Source organism: Venturia canescens, chromosome 2, assembly GCF_019457755.1.
Source record: "Venturia canescens isolate UGA chromosome 2, ASM1945775v1, whole genome shotgun sequence".
Classification (NCBI taxonomy): domain Eukaryota; kingdom Metazoa; phylum Arthropoda; class Insecta; order Hymenoptera; family Ichneumonidae; genus Venturia; species Venturia canescens.
Window position 1 is genome coordinate 7,927,608 of NC_057422.1, and position 15,860 is coordinate 7,943,467.

The 15,860-nt window shown below is 38.3% G+C and overlaps 2 protein-coding genes across 3 annotated transcripts; one reads left to right on the forward strand and one right to left on the reverse strand.

The window, feature by feature from the left end:
- Positions 1 to 1,555: 1,555 nt before the first annotated feature.
- LOC122406273 (cytoplasmic aconitate hydratase-like) lies at positions 1,556 to 13,033 on the forward strand. 2 transcript variants are annotated; one of them, XM_043411640.1, is made up of 15 exons: positions 1,556 to 1,650; positions 2,536 to 2,628; positions 2,854 to 3,020; positions 3,218 to 3,363; positions 4,193 to 4,586; positions 4,674 to 4,845; positions 5,242 to 5,459; positions 10,080 to 10,239; positions 10,396 to 10,616; positions 10,794 to 10,950; positions 11,071 to 11,306; positions 11,380 to 11,516; positions 11,608 to 11,755; positions 11,839 to 12,005; positions 12,445 to 13,033. In XM_043411640.1, the coding sequence occupies exons 1-15, from the start codon at positions 1,644 to 1,646 to the stop codon at positions 12,695 to 12,697; spliced, it is 2,676 nt and encodes an 891-aa protein (XP_043267575.1). In that variant the 5' UTR covers positions 1,556 to 1,643; the 3' UTR covers positions 12,698 to 13,033. The 2 variants fall into 2 exon arrangements, with proteins under 2 accessions (XP_043267575.1, XP_043267574.1); XM_043411639.1 differs by lacking the exon at positions 1,556 to 1,650 and adding an exon at positions 1,659 to 2,019.
- LOC122406277 (F-box/WD repeat-containing protein 4) lies at positions 12,848 to 15,850 on the reverse strand. Its single transcript, XM_043411654.1, has 6 exons — positions 15,578 to 15,850; positions 14,755 to 15,205; positions 14,402 to 14,565; positions 14,172 to 14,300; positions 13,502 to 13,649; positions 12,848 to 13,394 (listed from the first exon to the last, which is right to left on the reverse strand). Exons 1-6 carry the CDS (start codon positions 15,775 to 15,777, stop codon positions 13,197 to 13,199), a joined length of 1,290 nt encoding a protein of 429 aa, XP_043267589.1. The 5' UTR covers positions 15,778 to 15,850; the 3' UTR covers positions 12,848 to 13,196.
- Between the last annotated feature and the right edge of the window lie 10 nt (positions 15,851 to 15,860).

Sequence of the window (15,860 nt, forward strand, 5' to 3'; positions counted from 1 at the left end):
CTTTTCGCGCAGCTTCCCTCACTCCAGTCATCTGTCACCCTCTATCGGCTCTCTCAACAACCGCACGCTTTATCTCTTCCCTTCTTCATGCCGCGCTTTCCACCTTTCCATTCTTCTTAGACCCTTACATCATCGAGTCCAGATTTTTCGGCTTTCATTATTGCCTCGGATAATCTATTCTCTTTCCTCTTCCAAAAACGCTTGTTATTTTATTCTGGAGATTTTCTAAATTATCTCGTTGGATTTCGACAGTCAAGCGTACATTCGAAATTCATCTGTATTCTCGTGACTTTTACCATTACACTCGCTTATAATCGCTATTTCATTGTTAATTGTTTTTATACTTATATACGCGGTGAAATTAATTTCGATTCATAGTTTTGACGGTTCATATGAATGGATTCATTCATTATAATGTACCGGGTATATGAAGAATGGTGCAAGAAACTAACCTAACTTATGAATTCCTTGTTGATTTCTTTCGCTGCTCATGACATAAATTATTTATCGTCTTGGATTGAAGTCATGCAGGTGACAAATCTTATTGACTTTAGAACTAATTCGTATGCGTATAAGACGCGCATGTATTTCATTTGTGTGCCGCGATTACCAATCACCGTGATTTTCCAGCGTACAAATTTCGAAACACTGTCAGTTATTTTTAAATAATTACCATTTTACATTTAATCCGAAACTGTGAGATTTCTGCGAAATGGCTAATAAAACTTCTACTAAAACGTTCTTTTATACGTAATATATTTCTTTGAAATTTTTGGTAAAGTAGCTTTGTTACCATCCGAGTCTACCGCAGTAATTTGTCACGTGACTTCGACACCGTTGCAATGTAGTTTCATCATCTCCGCCGGGTCGTCTTCGTACGGTGATAAGCGCCTTTACACATCGCAATTGTCCATACATCACTCCGGTGCTCATACCTGTTTTGCCCGTCGATCTTTATCTTTTGAAATTTATCAATTTCATCCTCTTTCCAATGAATTCATAAATTCTCCGGAGATTCGCATTCTCAGGTTTTTTTTAACCATTTTTGTCACTGTACCCTATGAGCTCTAAATGCCTTTAGCTTATATGAAATCTGATAATATGGTCGGTTGCATTCGTTTTCCTTGTCCAAGGAAATAAGAGTTAATTTATTGTGTATATACGTGCACATGTTGAGGAGCACATATGGCAACATTTATAGATCATTGATTTTATGCTTTATATGTATATGCATCATCGAACTATAGTCACGAGAGAGTTTACTGACCCTTATCATCCCATGCTATTTCGAAATAAGCAAACGAGAGTTTTACGTTCTAACAATGTTTTACATTCTCAGTCGTGAGATTATGAGTTGATGTCATAATAATGAGATATACGTATCAAATGTAACTGATTTGTAATCATACTCAACATACGTTATATATTCATTTGCATCTGCATATACGTTATGATGAGGTATATTGTGAAAGAAAAAAAACTCAGCGTGAACGATGCAGCAGTAGGTGGAAGGAGAAGAAAACATAAATATATTATTGTATATATATATAGAAGCTTCAAGTTCGTCGAGTAAACGTGAGAGGGGTGGGGAGAATCTCGATAGAGTCAACAGTTCCGAGGACGTGACTTGCTCGCTGGCGATCATGGCTGGTGAGTATTGTTAAAAACAGTGAATGTGTTGGCTACCAAATTGTTAACTTTATGCGAGCAATTGTTGAATTTTTCGCTGATAAATTGATTTAATCCGTTTACACTACTGGAACGCTTGATAATCGACCGATAATTCATATTTTATGGCCCATAAATTATTTAAATCGTGGTTTTGAAATTGACACTTTACAAAAAAGCTTGTTTCACAAAGTTTTATCAATTTATGCTTACTAATTAACGCTCAAAATAATTACAATCGCTTCGGGTATAAAGTCGAGCACGCGTTTTTTATTTCGAGCATGAATTCAGCAAAATCAAAAAAACCGCGACTTCATGGTGGATCGCGAATTTCCGAAGCGCGTTTGACAGGTGCGGTTTATCGTGATTGTTTATTTCTCTCTGTGGTTTATTTTTTGGGCATCATACTTCCTGTCGCACTATAGTGATACAAAAAGCAAAGCGATCCTCATTTATTCACGCACTCTTTTTTTTTTTACGTTAGATTTACACACTGTTTTCATTCAATTTTTGACAGTTCGTTTGGAGTGTTCTCAATACGAACAGCATCGAAACGTATGGAAACTTAATTGTGTGTTTGTGTCATATGAAAAAGTCTGGGAAGAAAGCATGACTTTGCGATTTAGTAACCCGATATCAAATACATGTGACACATGTGTTCAAAGATTTCTCTGTTCTCAAATTTATTGTACTCAACGAATCATGTCAAACGATTCACTTATTTTGGCCCGATAAAGAAAAATTTGTGCAGAGAAATAAAAAAGTCCAATGGCTCAACTTGTAATTCCTCCAATTAAAAGTCATCACAAATCACAAAATATAATTATGCATAGTGTTTCATCGGCTAACATGAATTATAATTTGAAGGGTCAAATCCGTTCCTGGACCTTATCAAGAATATCGAGGTCAATGGCAAACCTCGTCGTTACTTTGACATCTCAAGTTTTGGTGAAGAATACGGTAAGACAATGTTCCAATCGATTTTTCTACCTGCCTGATTGCACACATTAACTTCTTAAATTAAATTTACATAGAGTTCGAAGTCTATGTTCAAGGTCCAAGCAAACAACTCCCATATACTTCTAGATTATCGATACCTCTCTTGCAATGAGTTTCATCGAATGTCACCAGTCAAATGTATTATCAATGAATTTTTTAAACATTCAATTTCTCTTTTTACAATAGAGCAATTGCCATTTTCCATCAGAGTTCTTCTGGAAAGTGCTGTGAGGAACTGTGATGATTTTCAAGTCAAGCAAACAGACGTCACAAAAATTTTAGAATGGCAAAAAAATCAGGCCGTCGAAGGTGGAGTCGAAGTTGCCTTCAAGCCTGCCAGAGTTATTCTTCAGGTTCGTACAATCATAACTTTTAGAAAAGCCAAGCTCCAATAATTTTTTTTTTCAATTGCTGACTTTTGAAAGAATTCTCTAATTATAGTTATTCATATAAATCTTGAATTTACTTTGAGTTAAAGTCATTGAAAAAAAAATAGTTTTTAATGTTCAAAAATACGTGAAGCAATAGTTTCAAAAACTTTGATTCACAGGATTTTACTGGGGTACCAGCGGTAGTGGATTTTGCAGCAATGCGAGATGCTGTGAAGAGTCTTGGAGGCGATCCACACAAAATCAATCCTGTATGTCCGTCTGATCTAGTCATTGATCATTCTGTTCAAGTAGATTACATTAGAAGGTATAAATACTTTTTGATAACGAAAAATATAACAAAAAATATTTTATCAAACACGCAAATAAACTTTCTTCTCAGTTTTTATTAAAAAACTTAGGAAAAAACCTTGGGCTCAACAAATTCTTTGAAGTTTTTAAAAGTAAAAATAGACAAGCAAATATCAACAAAATTGATTATTTGCCAAAAACAAATGATTCACGTTTTCCATTACAATTATTAATTTTTGTAATAATTGACTTAATGAAAAATCATTGACTATGCGTGTTGACAATGAGACATTCAAGATGTCCTCTAACTTTTAACCCTTAGTGTGCACACTGTACATTTTGACGATGTCATTTTTGACATCGAATATCTCGGTAACTATGCGCTTTTCGGAATAAAAGGTTTAGTCACTTTTTGCAGTGAATTGATCCGACTTTACGGCTGCAAAGTCGGATTTCCAAAAAAATCTTTTTTCATTGTTCAAAAACGTGCTCAAAGTTGATAGTGCGCGTAGAAAGCACTTTTTCGGTTAAATTTCACGTAAAAAATTAAATTTTGAGTTTTGAAAAAAATCCTTACAGAGTTTTACAGACAAGGGTCCATGCTTTAAGGGAAAAATAGTCCACTTTGCAACCGGTCCAAAAAGAGTATTTATTTTGGAGTATAAAGTGGCTATGCTCCCTAATTTTAGAGAGGGGATAACGATTTCTTAATATTGGGGGTTTTAATTATGAGATGCTCATCTGTAAATGCTATTCATGTGAGAAAAAAATGTTGGGGTCAAGCTGACCCCAGATGCACACTAAGGGTTAAATTCTGAATGACATTTGTGCTTGATTTTTTGCAGCGGAGATGCACTGAAGAAGAACGAAGAACTCGAATTTGAACGTAACAAGGAAAGATTTATGTTTCTCAAATGGGGGGCAAAAGCTTTTGAGAATATGTTGATTGTACCTCCCGGAAGTGGAATCGTTCATCAAGTAAATCTCGAGTATCTGGCAAGAGTAGTGTTCGACAGCAACGAGTTTCTTTATCCAGACAGCGTTGTTGGTACGGATTCGCATACGACAATGATAAACGGTTTAGGAATTCTTGGTTGGGGTGTTGGTGGTATCGAGGCTGAGGCTGTTATGCTGGGTCAAGCGATATCGATGCTTCTGCCGAAAGTCGTCGGCTACAAACTAGTGGGAAAAATGAATCAATACGTCACATCGACCGATCTCGTACTCACTGTCACAAAGGTACGATTTTTTCATTCATTTTTTCTTCTACGATTAGTAGCTTTGCTGCTTTTCTTTATTAATCAAAACTTTTGACATTTTCTTCAGAATCTTAGACAATTGGGCGTTGTGGGAAAATTCGTCGAATTTTATGGACCTGGTGTGGCCGAACTAAGCATCGCTGATCGTGCCACGATTTCAAATATGTGCCCCGAATATGGCGCTACCGTTGGCTTCTTTCCCGTTGATCAACAGAGTTTGGTGTACCTGAGGCAAACGAGTGAGTTTGATATTGAAAAATGTTTAAAAAATTACTGAGTTTTTATAGTTTGGCAATTAGTAGTGCGCAAGTTCTTTTGTTCTACTCCAGCCTTTTAAATAATCCACTGAGTCTTGAAAATGGTCAAGACTTTTTTAACCATGATATTTCTAATTCCAAGTACCTCATCGTTAGATTTTGTTACCCTTTTAGAATGAGAAAATTTAAACGAATTGTTCGAGAATTGAATTTTTTTTTGCTGGCATCTATAACTTGTCGACACATTCCTATTAATATTATTTACGAAAATATCAAATAGATTGTGATGACTCATTAATGTGTCGCCCATGAATCAATAAAATAAAAAAATATTATCAAATGCTGGAACTAAATCGAAGAAAATGAATTTGTTTCTAGATCGTTCGGAAGAGCAAATCGAGCGGATCGAGAAATATTTGGAAGCAGTAAAAATGCTTCGGGATTACAATAACCCGGCGCAGGATCCAATATTTTCGGAAACGGTGACGCTGGATTTATCGACGGTAGTTTCGAGCGTGAGCGGACCGAAGCGGCCGCACGATCGAGTATCCGTAACGGACATGAAGACGGATTTCAACAATTGTTTAACGAACAAAGTACGTCAAAGAAGAGCAAGCGGTCAAGCGAAATAGGCGTAATCGATGATCGAACAGTACTTGTATGGGACAAACATAACCCAGTGACGAGATATTGATTTGACGTCAGACGGGGTCACGTTTATCCCATTCCATACTCGATAATTTCATTTCGCTGCCTGACGCGATCCTCACGATTTTTCAAAAAAAATTGTTGAGCGTTAATCACAGAATCCCAGGTAACTACTGCTGTGATATGATACGAAGCGACACATCACGACAACAGTTCCTACGGACTCTGTGACCACTACGAAAATCCTCTTCTCGTCGTCCTCGCTGTTGTAGTTTTCATTTTTCCAAGTATTATTCGAAGCTCGATGTCGAACCGATTTTTCATAAATCCCACGATGCTATGTCACGCACATTTTGCCTTGCTGATCTAGCTTTATGATCCTATCAATCACCATACAGTTAGATCACCAAAGAAAAATAAACGGGACTTTAGAGTGCGAGAGCGTGACTGATTCTTCGTCGATATTCTTGCTTCTCTTCATTGGATATCCCCGTCGACAATCCTCGACATCCAGGGACGAGTATTTCGATCTAGTCACGATATTTTCAACGCATCGTGTCACTAGATCGATACTTCGCTACCGGTATCGAGACTCAAATTCGATCGTTTATTCTCTTCTGTTGCGTTCATTTTCCAAAAGGAAGAATGAACATGTAGAAAAGTGGCGAATATTGGATGAATCCTACCCGGTGAGGTTTCGATTTTTTCCCACACCGAATGGGATTGCATCCGATAGCGGCCCCTTTAACGATTGCTCCGTTTTCCAGTAATCCCGATGAAACAAATTTTCGTAACCGTCGATAAACTCACCTCGTTTATTTTTCCCATCGCTCCAATTCCCAAAAACGAAACAGTCTTGAAAATTCTGCTACTTGCGACGATTCAACTTCAACGTATCACTTTTTCGAATGAAAGTCTGACGAAACTTGGTGAAATTCCTTCAAGTTGGTTCGCACCTTCGAGCTTTTTAGCCACTCACTCCCGTGAACGATCTTAGAATGAAGAAACCTTGATCGTCTCTCTGCCGATCTCCAACTGATGACCTTCCTCGTTCGATGAGCCTTATTTATAGGGTGGTGGCGAGGATCGCCCGCGCCCCTCCCTTCGGTCCCGGTGTCTCCGCACTCGCTAATTCTCTCACCCCATTGGCCGGTAATCAGGTAGAGACCGTAGAGCGCCTCGTCTACGCGATTTCAACAAAACTTTGGTAAGCTTCAAGTGGTCGCCATCTCCACCCCCTCTCTCTGCTCTCTTTCTCCCTCTCGAAATTCTCCTCGGAGTCACGCACACACATTTTGTTTTATTTCAAATTTTTCTGTCTGCGCTAAAATTGCAAAGTAATGAGGATATTCCAATCGCGACGAGGAACGAATGACAGAGGAAAAAAACGAAATGCAACGCATATCGTGATCGAAAGACAGATGTGTTGATTTCTCGAGATCCCAATCACTTGTGAGACAGATCTCATATCGGCAGATACCTCGCTTGCTACGTTTCTTTCTCTCTCTTTCTCTCTCTCTCTCTCCTCAGTCTTTCTCTCAATGATATTATTTACACAGATTTTGGGCTTGACGAAACCGACGTATTTGCTTAGAATTAAAATTCAATTGGCGAGGTCGCGAAATTGTGAGTTGCAGCTTCGGTAACGCCGTCTTTTTCGTTTACGAATTATAATTAATTGCTACTAAAGTAGAACGTTCGTTTTTTCTCAGGCTCGTTCTCAATTACTATGAGACGACGGAGTACTCCCCTGTTAAACTTGTCCTGCGATTCACTCGACATCTATACGTTTTATGAGCACGCACACAGACCGATTTAGAGTCTGACACGATCAGTTGGTTGGGAACGTGAAACAATGGTGTCGGTTAGATGTTTTCTCGGCAAACCAACGACGCCAACGTGCACAGAGACCTCCCAATCGATTTCTATTCACTTAAATCAAACATTGAAATTGCGATACCCTCGGCGGGACGCGTCAGTCCATGTGACGCGTAGTTTCCAACTTTTTCTTCTCAATGAAACAAACCTATACAGATTTCTTCCTGTCGCACGTTTTAGAAGGAAAAACAGCTCGAATTTCCCTCGACTTGAGCTTTTCGATCGATTTTTCATTCCGTTTATTCGTTTCGAATCGAATTAAATTCAGAAACTGTTACTATCACAAATTTCATAATCAACATATGCCAAAACGTTGCGGTGTTCGCTCAAACGAACCGTTCGTAATTATTGCCAACCGATCATCGATCCTTCTTAACGTGTGGAATACGCTGAATCGTATTTTTCAAAAAAGACTTTCACTCCAAACTTATTTCTTCGATATTATTAAATAAGTTTTTTCTCGAATATTTGAAAAGTTCCGCTTTTCGAATCTCGGAAATTCCCCACTATTTTCATAATGCTCCGAGGATTTACCTTAATTACCTGATCCCTCGAAACGTCACAAACGTATCTCACGTCGTTAACTCAGGTAGACTGTGGGTCTTTATGCTCGAAGCAAATGAATTTTCTTCACCATTTCTCTTTTCCTTTTTCTTCTCCCTATTTCAAACGAAATATTGTATCAATTCGTTTCTACATCAAAATCGAGTAACCTAACGCGATGGAAATTTGAGAAAGAAAAAAAAACACAATGATTATATATGAAACGAAAAAAATGTCGATCGTGCAAATTCTTAAGAAGTAATCGACCGGACGAATCGGCTCGAATACCGTCTCGCTTCTTCGCCAAGAATATTTATTTCACATTGACGAAGTTTCTTTAATTGCTATTTGCTAATGACACTCTTCATTCGTCGATCGTTAGTGGTTGAGATTTTGGCCCGGAGTCGATTTGCTACTCGTGTTAATACGATGTCGATGATTCCTCAAAGAAAATAGTAAAAACTTGGTCGAATAGAGAAATTGTGAGCTGAGTAGTAATTGCACCGTTGGAAAAAAAATCACTCCATCAAACAAAATATTCGGGTAATTGGGGGCCGCTATGAAATAATATTCGAATGTGCCTTCCTTACGCTCACGAACTTCGCTTAATGTCACTTGATTTTTCTCCTTTCAGAACGAAAAAAAAACGTCGTTTTTATTCGCATGTGCATCCAACGACACGAGGAGGAACATGCTCGACGAAAGTAGCTGATTCGACGTTCTTATAATTTCTGCGGATATCACACATTTATTCGCAGCTCGCAATTCCACTCTATTGAGCTCGCCACATTATCCTTCGCAACGTTCAATGCTTTTTATGTATACAAATATTTATATTTATCGATACGATTTCGAGTCCACTCGACTTTTTTATGGTCTCACGTCATTCCGAGACCCGGTTCTCTTTGTTCTTTTTTTAAAACAATTTATGGTCGTTTTCGTGAGTCGACACATAAAATTTCATCATTCATTCACGAACCTCCTACTTGATTAGAAAAAATGCTGCGAGGAAAATTCTCTTATTCGATTTAAGGGTTGAAATCGAACGTAACTCAAGTCGTGGGCAGTGTGTGATTTTTTATTGGAAGAATTGTTTTTTTTTTTTTTTCAGATCATACGAACCTCCGAAGTCGTCCAGCTCAAAAAGCATTTGACCAGTGTGCATCGTGCCATCGATATTTTCTTACTTGTCGATAGTTGAAAATGCATTTCAAAGAATAATAGAAACGCTTCGAGTCGCTCGACCCTGAGCAGGCTATTGTCTTCTCGTTCGTTTTTCAAATCAAATTTCTTTGGGTGTCAAACTCGAGGAATATTCTTGAACGATGAAAGTGTCCGGTTTCGAAGGCATTGTAAATAAAATAATGAGAAGATACGACCGTAGTCGTTTAGGAAACTTTGTATCTTGGTAGTATTAAGAGGATTGTGCATCGAACCGTGGCCGTCCCTTTCTTTTATTTCATTCAAAAGCATTTAAGCATTTAAATCCGAATAATGTATTTAGAGAGTAGGCGACAAAATATCGTTTCGTCTCCAGTTTATGTCGCAGTCCAATGCCATCGCAGAAAATTTTCAATTGTCTGCGTCTCATTGTCCGAGCATTCGTGTTCGCACACGAAAAGGGTATCATAAATTGAAGGAGGGTCTTCTAGAAAATTCCCCGGGCCCCAGAGTCCGAATATTCGTTAATAATTCTTGCACACATTTTGCAAAGTATTTCGTCGCTTTGCTTCGATCGAGCGTTGCGATGAAAAATCACATCGAGCTCTCGAATTAAGTCGAACGAAGCGAAACGCTTCGCGGGTTGACGAACCAACGCCTCAGGATTTTCTGAAAATGCAAACTCAGCCGATTCGGAGCAGCGACTTCGACAAATCGCGATCGAATCGAGCGAGCTTACGTTTCGACATCGCTGTGCCAATGACCATGTGTATCGTCGTCATATTTCACAGGCATTTTCATAACATTACAAAAATAATATCCGTTGCTCAGTTCCGGAGCTGAATATCAACGCACAATTCTCTATAAATTTGATAACATCGATTTTTTTAACGATTTCAAATCTTTTTCAACGAAATAAATTTACCAAAAATCTTCATATGGAACAAGGACATTAAAATTTTTCTTTTTTCTTCAAATTATTCCAGGTAGGATTCAAGGGCTTTGGGTTGTCGTCCGAAAAGCTGAAAGCCGAAGGCACTTTTCTCTACGAAGGAAAGGACTATAAACTGAGGCATGGCTCCGTCGTGATCGCGGCAATAACCAGCTGCACGAATACGAGCAACCCAAGCGTCATGCTCGGTGCAGGTAAATTTGTTGTTTCCATACCTGCGGACAATACTCTCCGCCCCTCCCCATGCCTTTAAACCTTTTTCCCGTTCAACATTTGCCATTATTCTTATTCTCATTTATTTCCTTTTCTGACGATGAAATATGATAACGAAATTTTTTCTGTCCCCATAGGATTGCTCGCTAAAAAAGCTGTCGAAGCGGGTCTCACGGTTGCGCCTTATATAAAAACTTCTCTTTCCCCCGGCTCTGGAGTTGTTACATATTATCTCAAAGAAAGTGGAGTTATTCCGTTTTTGACGCAACTTGGTTTCGACGTCGTTGGTTACGGTTGTATGACTTGCATCGGTAACAGCGGTCCTCTTCAAGACTCCATGGTCGAAGCTATCGAAAAGGTGAAAAATGAGAGAGTTTCGATGTCACGAATCATCGATGGGAGTTGAACATTCCACGACTTGGTTTCTTTTCTCTTGATTCAATTTTTTCATCATTTTTAGACTATGTTACTTTCAAATCTAATACCAGATTTTTTAACAATAACGAACAAAACGTTTCCTTTATTTTATCAACAGAATGAACTCGTCTGCTGCGGTGTTCTCTCCGGAAATCGTAACTTCGAGGGCCGAATCCATCCCAACACTCGTGCCAATTATTTGGCCTCGCCACTGTTGGTCATCGCTTATGCTATCGCCGGAACTGTCGACATCGATTTCGAAAAAGAACCACTCGGTACATGTCCCACTTTTGTCAATTAACTGCAATGGGAATCGGTGACGTTCCCAGGAATTCTGAAGTCTTTGCTGTCAATAACAAAAAAAAAAAAAAACATTTTTTTCCTCACTTCCGAAGGCCACAAACTCGATGGGCGAGCGGTATTTCTGCGTGACCTCTGGCCAACGCGAGCGGAGATTCAGGCTATCGAACAAAAACATGTTATCCCGGCCATGTTTCGACAAGTTTATAGCAAAATCGAAAAAGGCAGCAGCAGCTGGTCGAGCCTGAACGCTCCGGATGGCAAACTTTACCCATGGGATCAGTCTTCCACTTACATCAAAAATCCACCCTATTTCGAAGGCCTTCAAAAAGTAATTAACTCAACTATAGCATTACTCAATAATCGAGGAGATTTTTGACGACGGATTTTATTTGGGTTTCAAGGAATTACCGGAAATCAAACCAATTGTAGGAGCTCATGCGTTGCTAAACCTCGGAGACTCCGTTACAACGGACCATATAAGCCCAGCGGGAAGCATAGCTCGTAATTCCCCCGCAGCGCGATACCTCTCGAAGCGAGGGTTCGTCTCTTTCGACAATTTTCGAATATTTCTTCTCAAAATATCGTTCATTTTTCTCGGACAAAATCATAATATTTGGCTTTCTCGGCAGACTTACACCGAAAGAATTCAATTCTTATGGGTCTCGACGTGGCAATGACGCAGTTATGGCGCGAGGCACTTTCGCTAATATTCGACTCGTTAACAAATTCATCGGGAAACCGGGCCCTCGAACGATACACATTCCAAGTAAAGAAGAGGTAATTTTCACAATTATGCTTATTGAAGATCGACACGCTGAGCGAAACAAGAGTCATAATGTTTTGTTGAAACTCAATTGCAGATGGACGTTTTCGACGCTGCTGAAAAGTACAAGGCAGAAGGTACACAATTAATAGCTTTAGTAGGAAAAGATTATGGCGCAGGCTCTTCGAGGGATTGGGCAGCAAAGGGTCCTTTTATTCTGGGAATACGAGCTGTTATTGCCGAGTCGTACGAAAGAATTCACAGGTAGATCTGTCGCTAATTCGACCCTTGATACTTTTTTCATTTTCAATTCAATCTAATGGGGTGGCTTATTGACTAATTAACATTTCACTTTTTCGTTGATATTCTTTCATGGAAAAACTGAAAGGAGTTAACAATATGTTTACTGTTCACGAGAATTATACTTGGTTTTCAATAAAATGTCGTTTTTTATCAACTCTTTGAGGGCTCATAAGATATCTTCGATTTTCGAATATAAAAGCTGGAAACGATTTTCAAACGGAAAATAATAAGAAATATTGTTTGTCATACCGACTGTTGCCCAAAAAGCGGTACCGAAAAAGAAACGAAGCATGATATTTGCTAAAATTAATTAGCTTTTCAATAAGAAGCTTTGTTCTTCGATAATTCTAATAGTTAATTAAAATTTGGGTCTAATTATTCACCTATAAAATTTTTTCAGGTCGAATTTGGTTGGTATGGGGATTGTTCCGCTTCAATATATGCCTAACGAAAATGCAGAGAGCCTTGGACTGACCGGTTTCGAAAAGTTCAACATAAATATACCGGAGGATTGTCAGCCGCTTCAAAAAATTGGAGTGACAACGGACGATGGCAAAAAATTCGAAGTTATTGTTCGTTTCGATACCGAAGTCGATTTGACTTACTTCAAACACGGCGGTATCCTGAACTACATGATAAGAACGATGATCTGAGTTTTATGCGGTCAAAGGCGAAAGAAAACTTATGTAAAGACTGCCTTGCAGTTGTGTAAGAGCATTTAAGGAATTTCTATCGACGACACACAGACGTGCGAAAATCGAGAGAAACAAACAAAAATTGATTTTTACGAGAGAGACGAAAAATCATGATCAAAATATTAAAGCTTTATTAGAGGTGGAAATGTTATTTTTGTTTTTATGGCATAAAATGGGTTCTTTCATGATGGTTTTATCATCTTGTACTTTAAATGTACAAAGAAACGAAAATGCGCGTCAGCCATACGCATTTTCAAAGAAAAATATATATACATAAATATCTCTATATCTTTACATGTAGTAGTACACTTTTATCGAGTGTTTCATTATTTAATAATTCATCGTGTCCACATTATTCAGGAGTTTCATGGTTCCGGAGTTCCAGTGTCGTTGTTCAACAATCGTTTTGGTGGATCCGTTACAAAGTTGAATCATCGTTGAAAAATTAATAAAAATTTCAACGAATTCCGTTCACTGTGTCGGTCTGGGGTATTTGGGAACAGAGAAATTTTTTATAATCATTCTCGCAATAATCGTAACCCGAAAATGTCAATTCGATCAAACGTCGATCCGTAGCACCATAGAAACTCGAACTGTCGAACGAGATACTGTACAGTGGACTTGACTTTCTCCCTACGTTGGTCAGGAAAAATAACTGAAATAAGAAAAAAGACAGATCATGAGTTATATTGACGAGGCAAACTTTTATCTCTGGAATGGTATTACCGTTGGATGAAAAACTGTAACCTCGTTTCATTTTACCTGCACATATTTTGTCATTCTTTGATCCCATAGAACGGCTTTGCAATTGTACTGTGTGCCTGTTACAATTGTGAAACGATAATCGGAGCTCAAACAGTAAAGTGCAGCGTCAGTTGGATCCGACCAGGTAGCGACGCAACTTCCCGTCCTAAAAAGAAATATAACTGAGGAATAAAGGGAAAAACAATAAATTCAAAAATTATATTTTCGTTTTTTGTTCGAAAGTTAGGCCCGAAACTTTCATTTCGACCTTTGATAGTGTTATATTTTTCTCAAATGACAGGAATTATGAATGCGCAACTGTTCGTTGCAAATATAGTGCGCGCGTATACACTGAATCAAAACTTGCTCGCTCAGGAATAGAGATAGTATCAATGAACCACGCGAAAACGTATTATATGTACAATGTGATACACTGGCAAAATCGTCCCATTCAACAGATGATTTACAAAAGTCGACGTATGTGATAAAATGACACGATCAGTACTGACTCGAAAGTTTTTGAATACGAAAAAATAAATGGGCCATGCCACAATCATTTGTCACACAAACAAGATAAGACATTTTTTTGACTCCGTAGGAACAAAGTTGTTTTAGTCCCATCGACTGTCTACAAAAAAGTGTTGTCATGCGTATCTCATACGAAAAGTGTTCACAACTATCATCTCACCTTGTATCCCATTTCCGTACACAAGTATCGTAGCCACAAGTCAACAGAATATTAGAATTTTCCCACAGCATGTCATAGATACCGGCACCACGTCTCCACCGATGCCTTATGAGAATAGATTCGCTACAGCTGCAGATATCAAAAAAAGCTATATCGTAAGAAAAGAGAAGAGTGATGATGATGAAAACTACGAGACTGGTGATAACGAATCTTTTAAAAACAAAACAGACCATTCCAAGTCAAAAATTTTCAACGGTGGTATCGAGTGATGGCCAGATGAACCAACTGCTACTTTTCCAGCATCCCGATCTGCTGACAGTGACCAAACTCTGTCAAGAACATCGATAGTAGCGAGAGGAAAATTTGGCACATTTTCTAGTGGTTGTGACCATAACTGCATAGAAATCGGAATGAAAGAGGGAAAAAAAAATTTATTAGATATCCTAAAAAAAATATCAATTAAAATATGCAATAAACAATTATTTTCAAAAAATAGTCAATGAATTGAAATTTAAGAATGAGAACAAAACAAAATAGTTTCTGTAGATTTGTTTCTTTAATTTTCTAGCCAAATATTTCTCACCTTCACAGTACCATTGGCAGATCCAGAAATTATTGTACCAGAAATTTCATCAATCGCGTTTATGTTGCTAGTGTGAGCATTTTGTATATGTAAATCTGAGTGAGTGTCTTGTTTGGTTGACTTGGACCAGAAGGTAATATGTCCATCCCTGTGACCGCTTATCACATATTGATTACGTACAACAAACTTTGATATATCGCTGTTGATATTATTTCTGTTAAATATTTTGTCAGTCTCATCCCATGGCTCATGTGGACGCGAATATCGATTGCATCTACGTCGAAATGCGCACAACTGATTGCCTCCGCTCCACCACAGAGTTTCTTTGGTCAAATAAATCCATGGCATGGTGTTCATCTCCCATGAATGAAGAATTTTTTCCGCATACTTGCCTCTTTGCCAATTTTCCGATACATGCCATCTTGTACGAAGACACAAAATGGTATTGCATCTGAAAAGTATTTATTTACTTCGATTCAATCATTTTCATGGCATTTTTCTTGAAATAGGTTCTTCTTTATATTAAAACATTCGCTTCAACAGATCTTCGAAATGAAAGTCCAGGGAGTCAGTATTAATGTCATCTCAGAACTATCAATCGTTCACGTGCTGGTGCCACCTGATCAATATACCAGAAAATTTATGGAAAAAAACTCCACATAATCACATCTACGCATTTGTGAAAAAATTTCTACATCTATAAATTGAATTATTTGTGCGTCATATGTGTGAGACAAGGATATAGTTGTATGAGTGTATAATCAAGTGAAAACACTGCTTGCTATACGGATGAAATGAGGAATAACCTTCAAACATTATTCACCTGTCTCGAAATCTCTTTGAGGCTTGATTTGTTGCAAGAGGTTTGGCTCTTCTCTCGAACCATAAAATATCTTCAGCAATGAGATCATTGAATCTCCGACAAACCTCGGAGAGCCTGACAAGATCAAAAGCGTGACAATAACCGAATATCAACAACAGTACATCCGATGGCAAATTGTCTAAACTCCACTCATCCGTCATCGCGTCAGGGGTCAGAGGGGAGAGTCAAAAACCGGAAGTTTATAACGACTTTCGCGGCACTTGTGTGTAAAATACGAACCATG

Excerpts from the sequence above, each read along its gene's own strand:
- LOC122406273 (XM_043411639.1), top strand. The coding sequence starts at position 1,950 with ATGAATTCAGCAAAATCAAAAAAACCGCGACTTCATGGTGGATCGCGA. Across the intron at positions 2,020-2,535 it reads TTCCGAAGCGCGTTTGACAG|GGTCAAATCCGTTCCTGGAC; the intron begins GTGCGGTTTATC and ends TATAATTTGAAG. Across the intron at positions 12,006-12,444 it reads TCGTACGAAAGAATTCACAG|GTCGAATTTGGTTGGTATGG; the intron begins GTAGATCTGTCG and ends AAATTTTTTCAG.
- LOC122406277 (XM_043411654.1), bottom strand. The coding sequence starts at position 15,777 with ATGACGGATGAGTGGAGTTTAGACAATTTGCCATCGGATGTACTGTTG. Across the intron at positions 14,566-14,754 it reads CTGCCAATGGTACTGTGAAG|TTATGGTCACAACCACTAGA; the intron begins GTGAGAAATATT and ends ATTTCTATGCAG. Across the intron at positions 13,395-13,501 it reads GAATGACAAAATATGTGCAG|TTATTTTTCCTGACCAACGT; the intron begins GTAAAATGAAAC and ends TTCTTATTTCAG.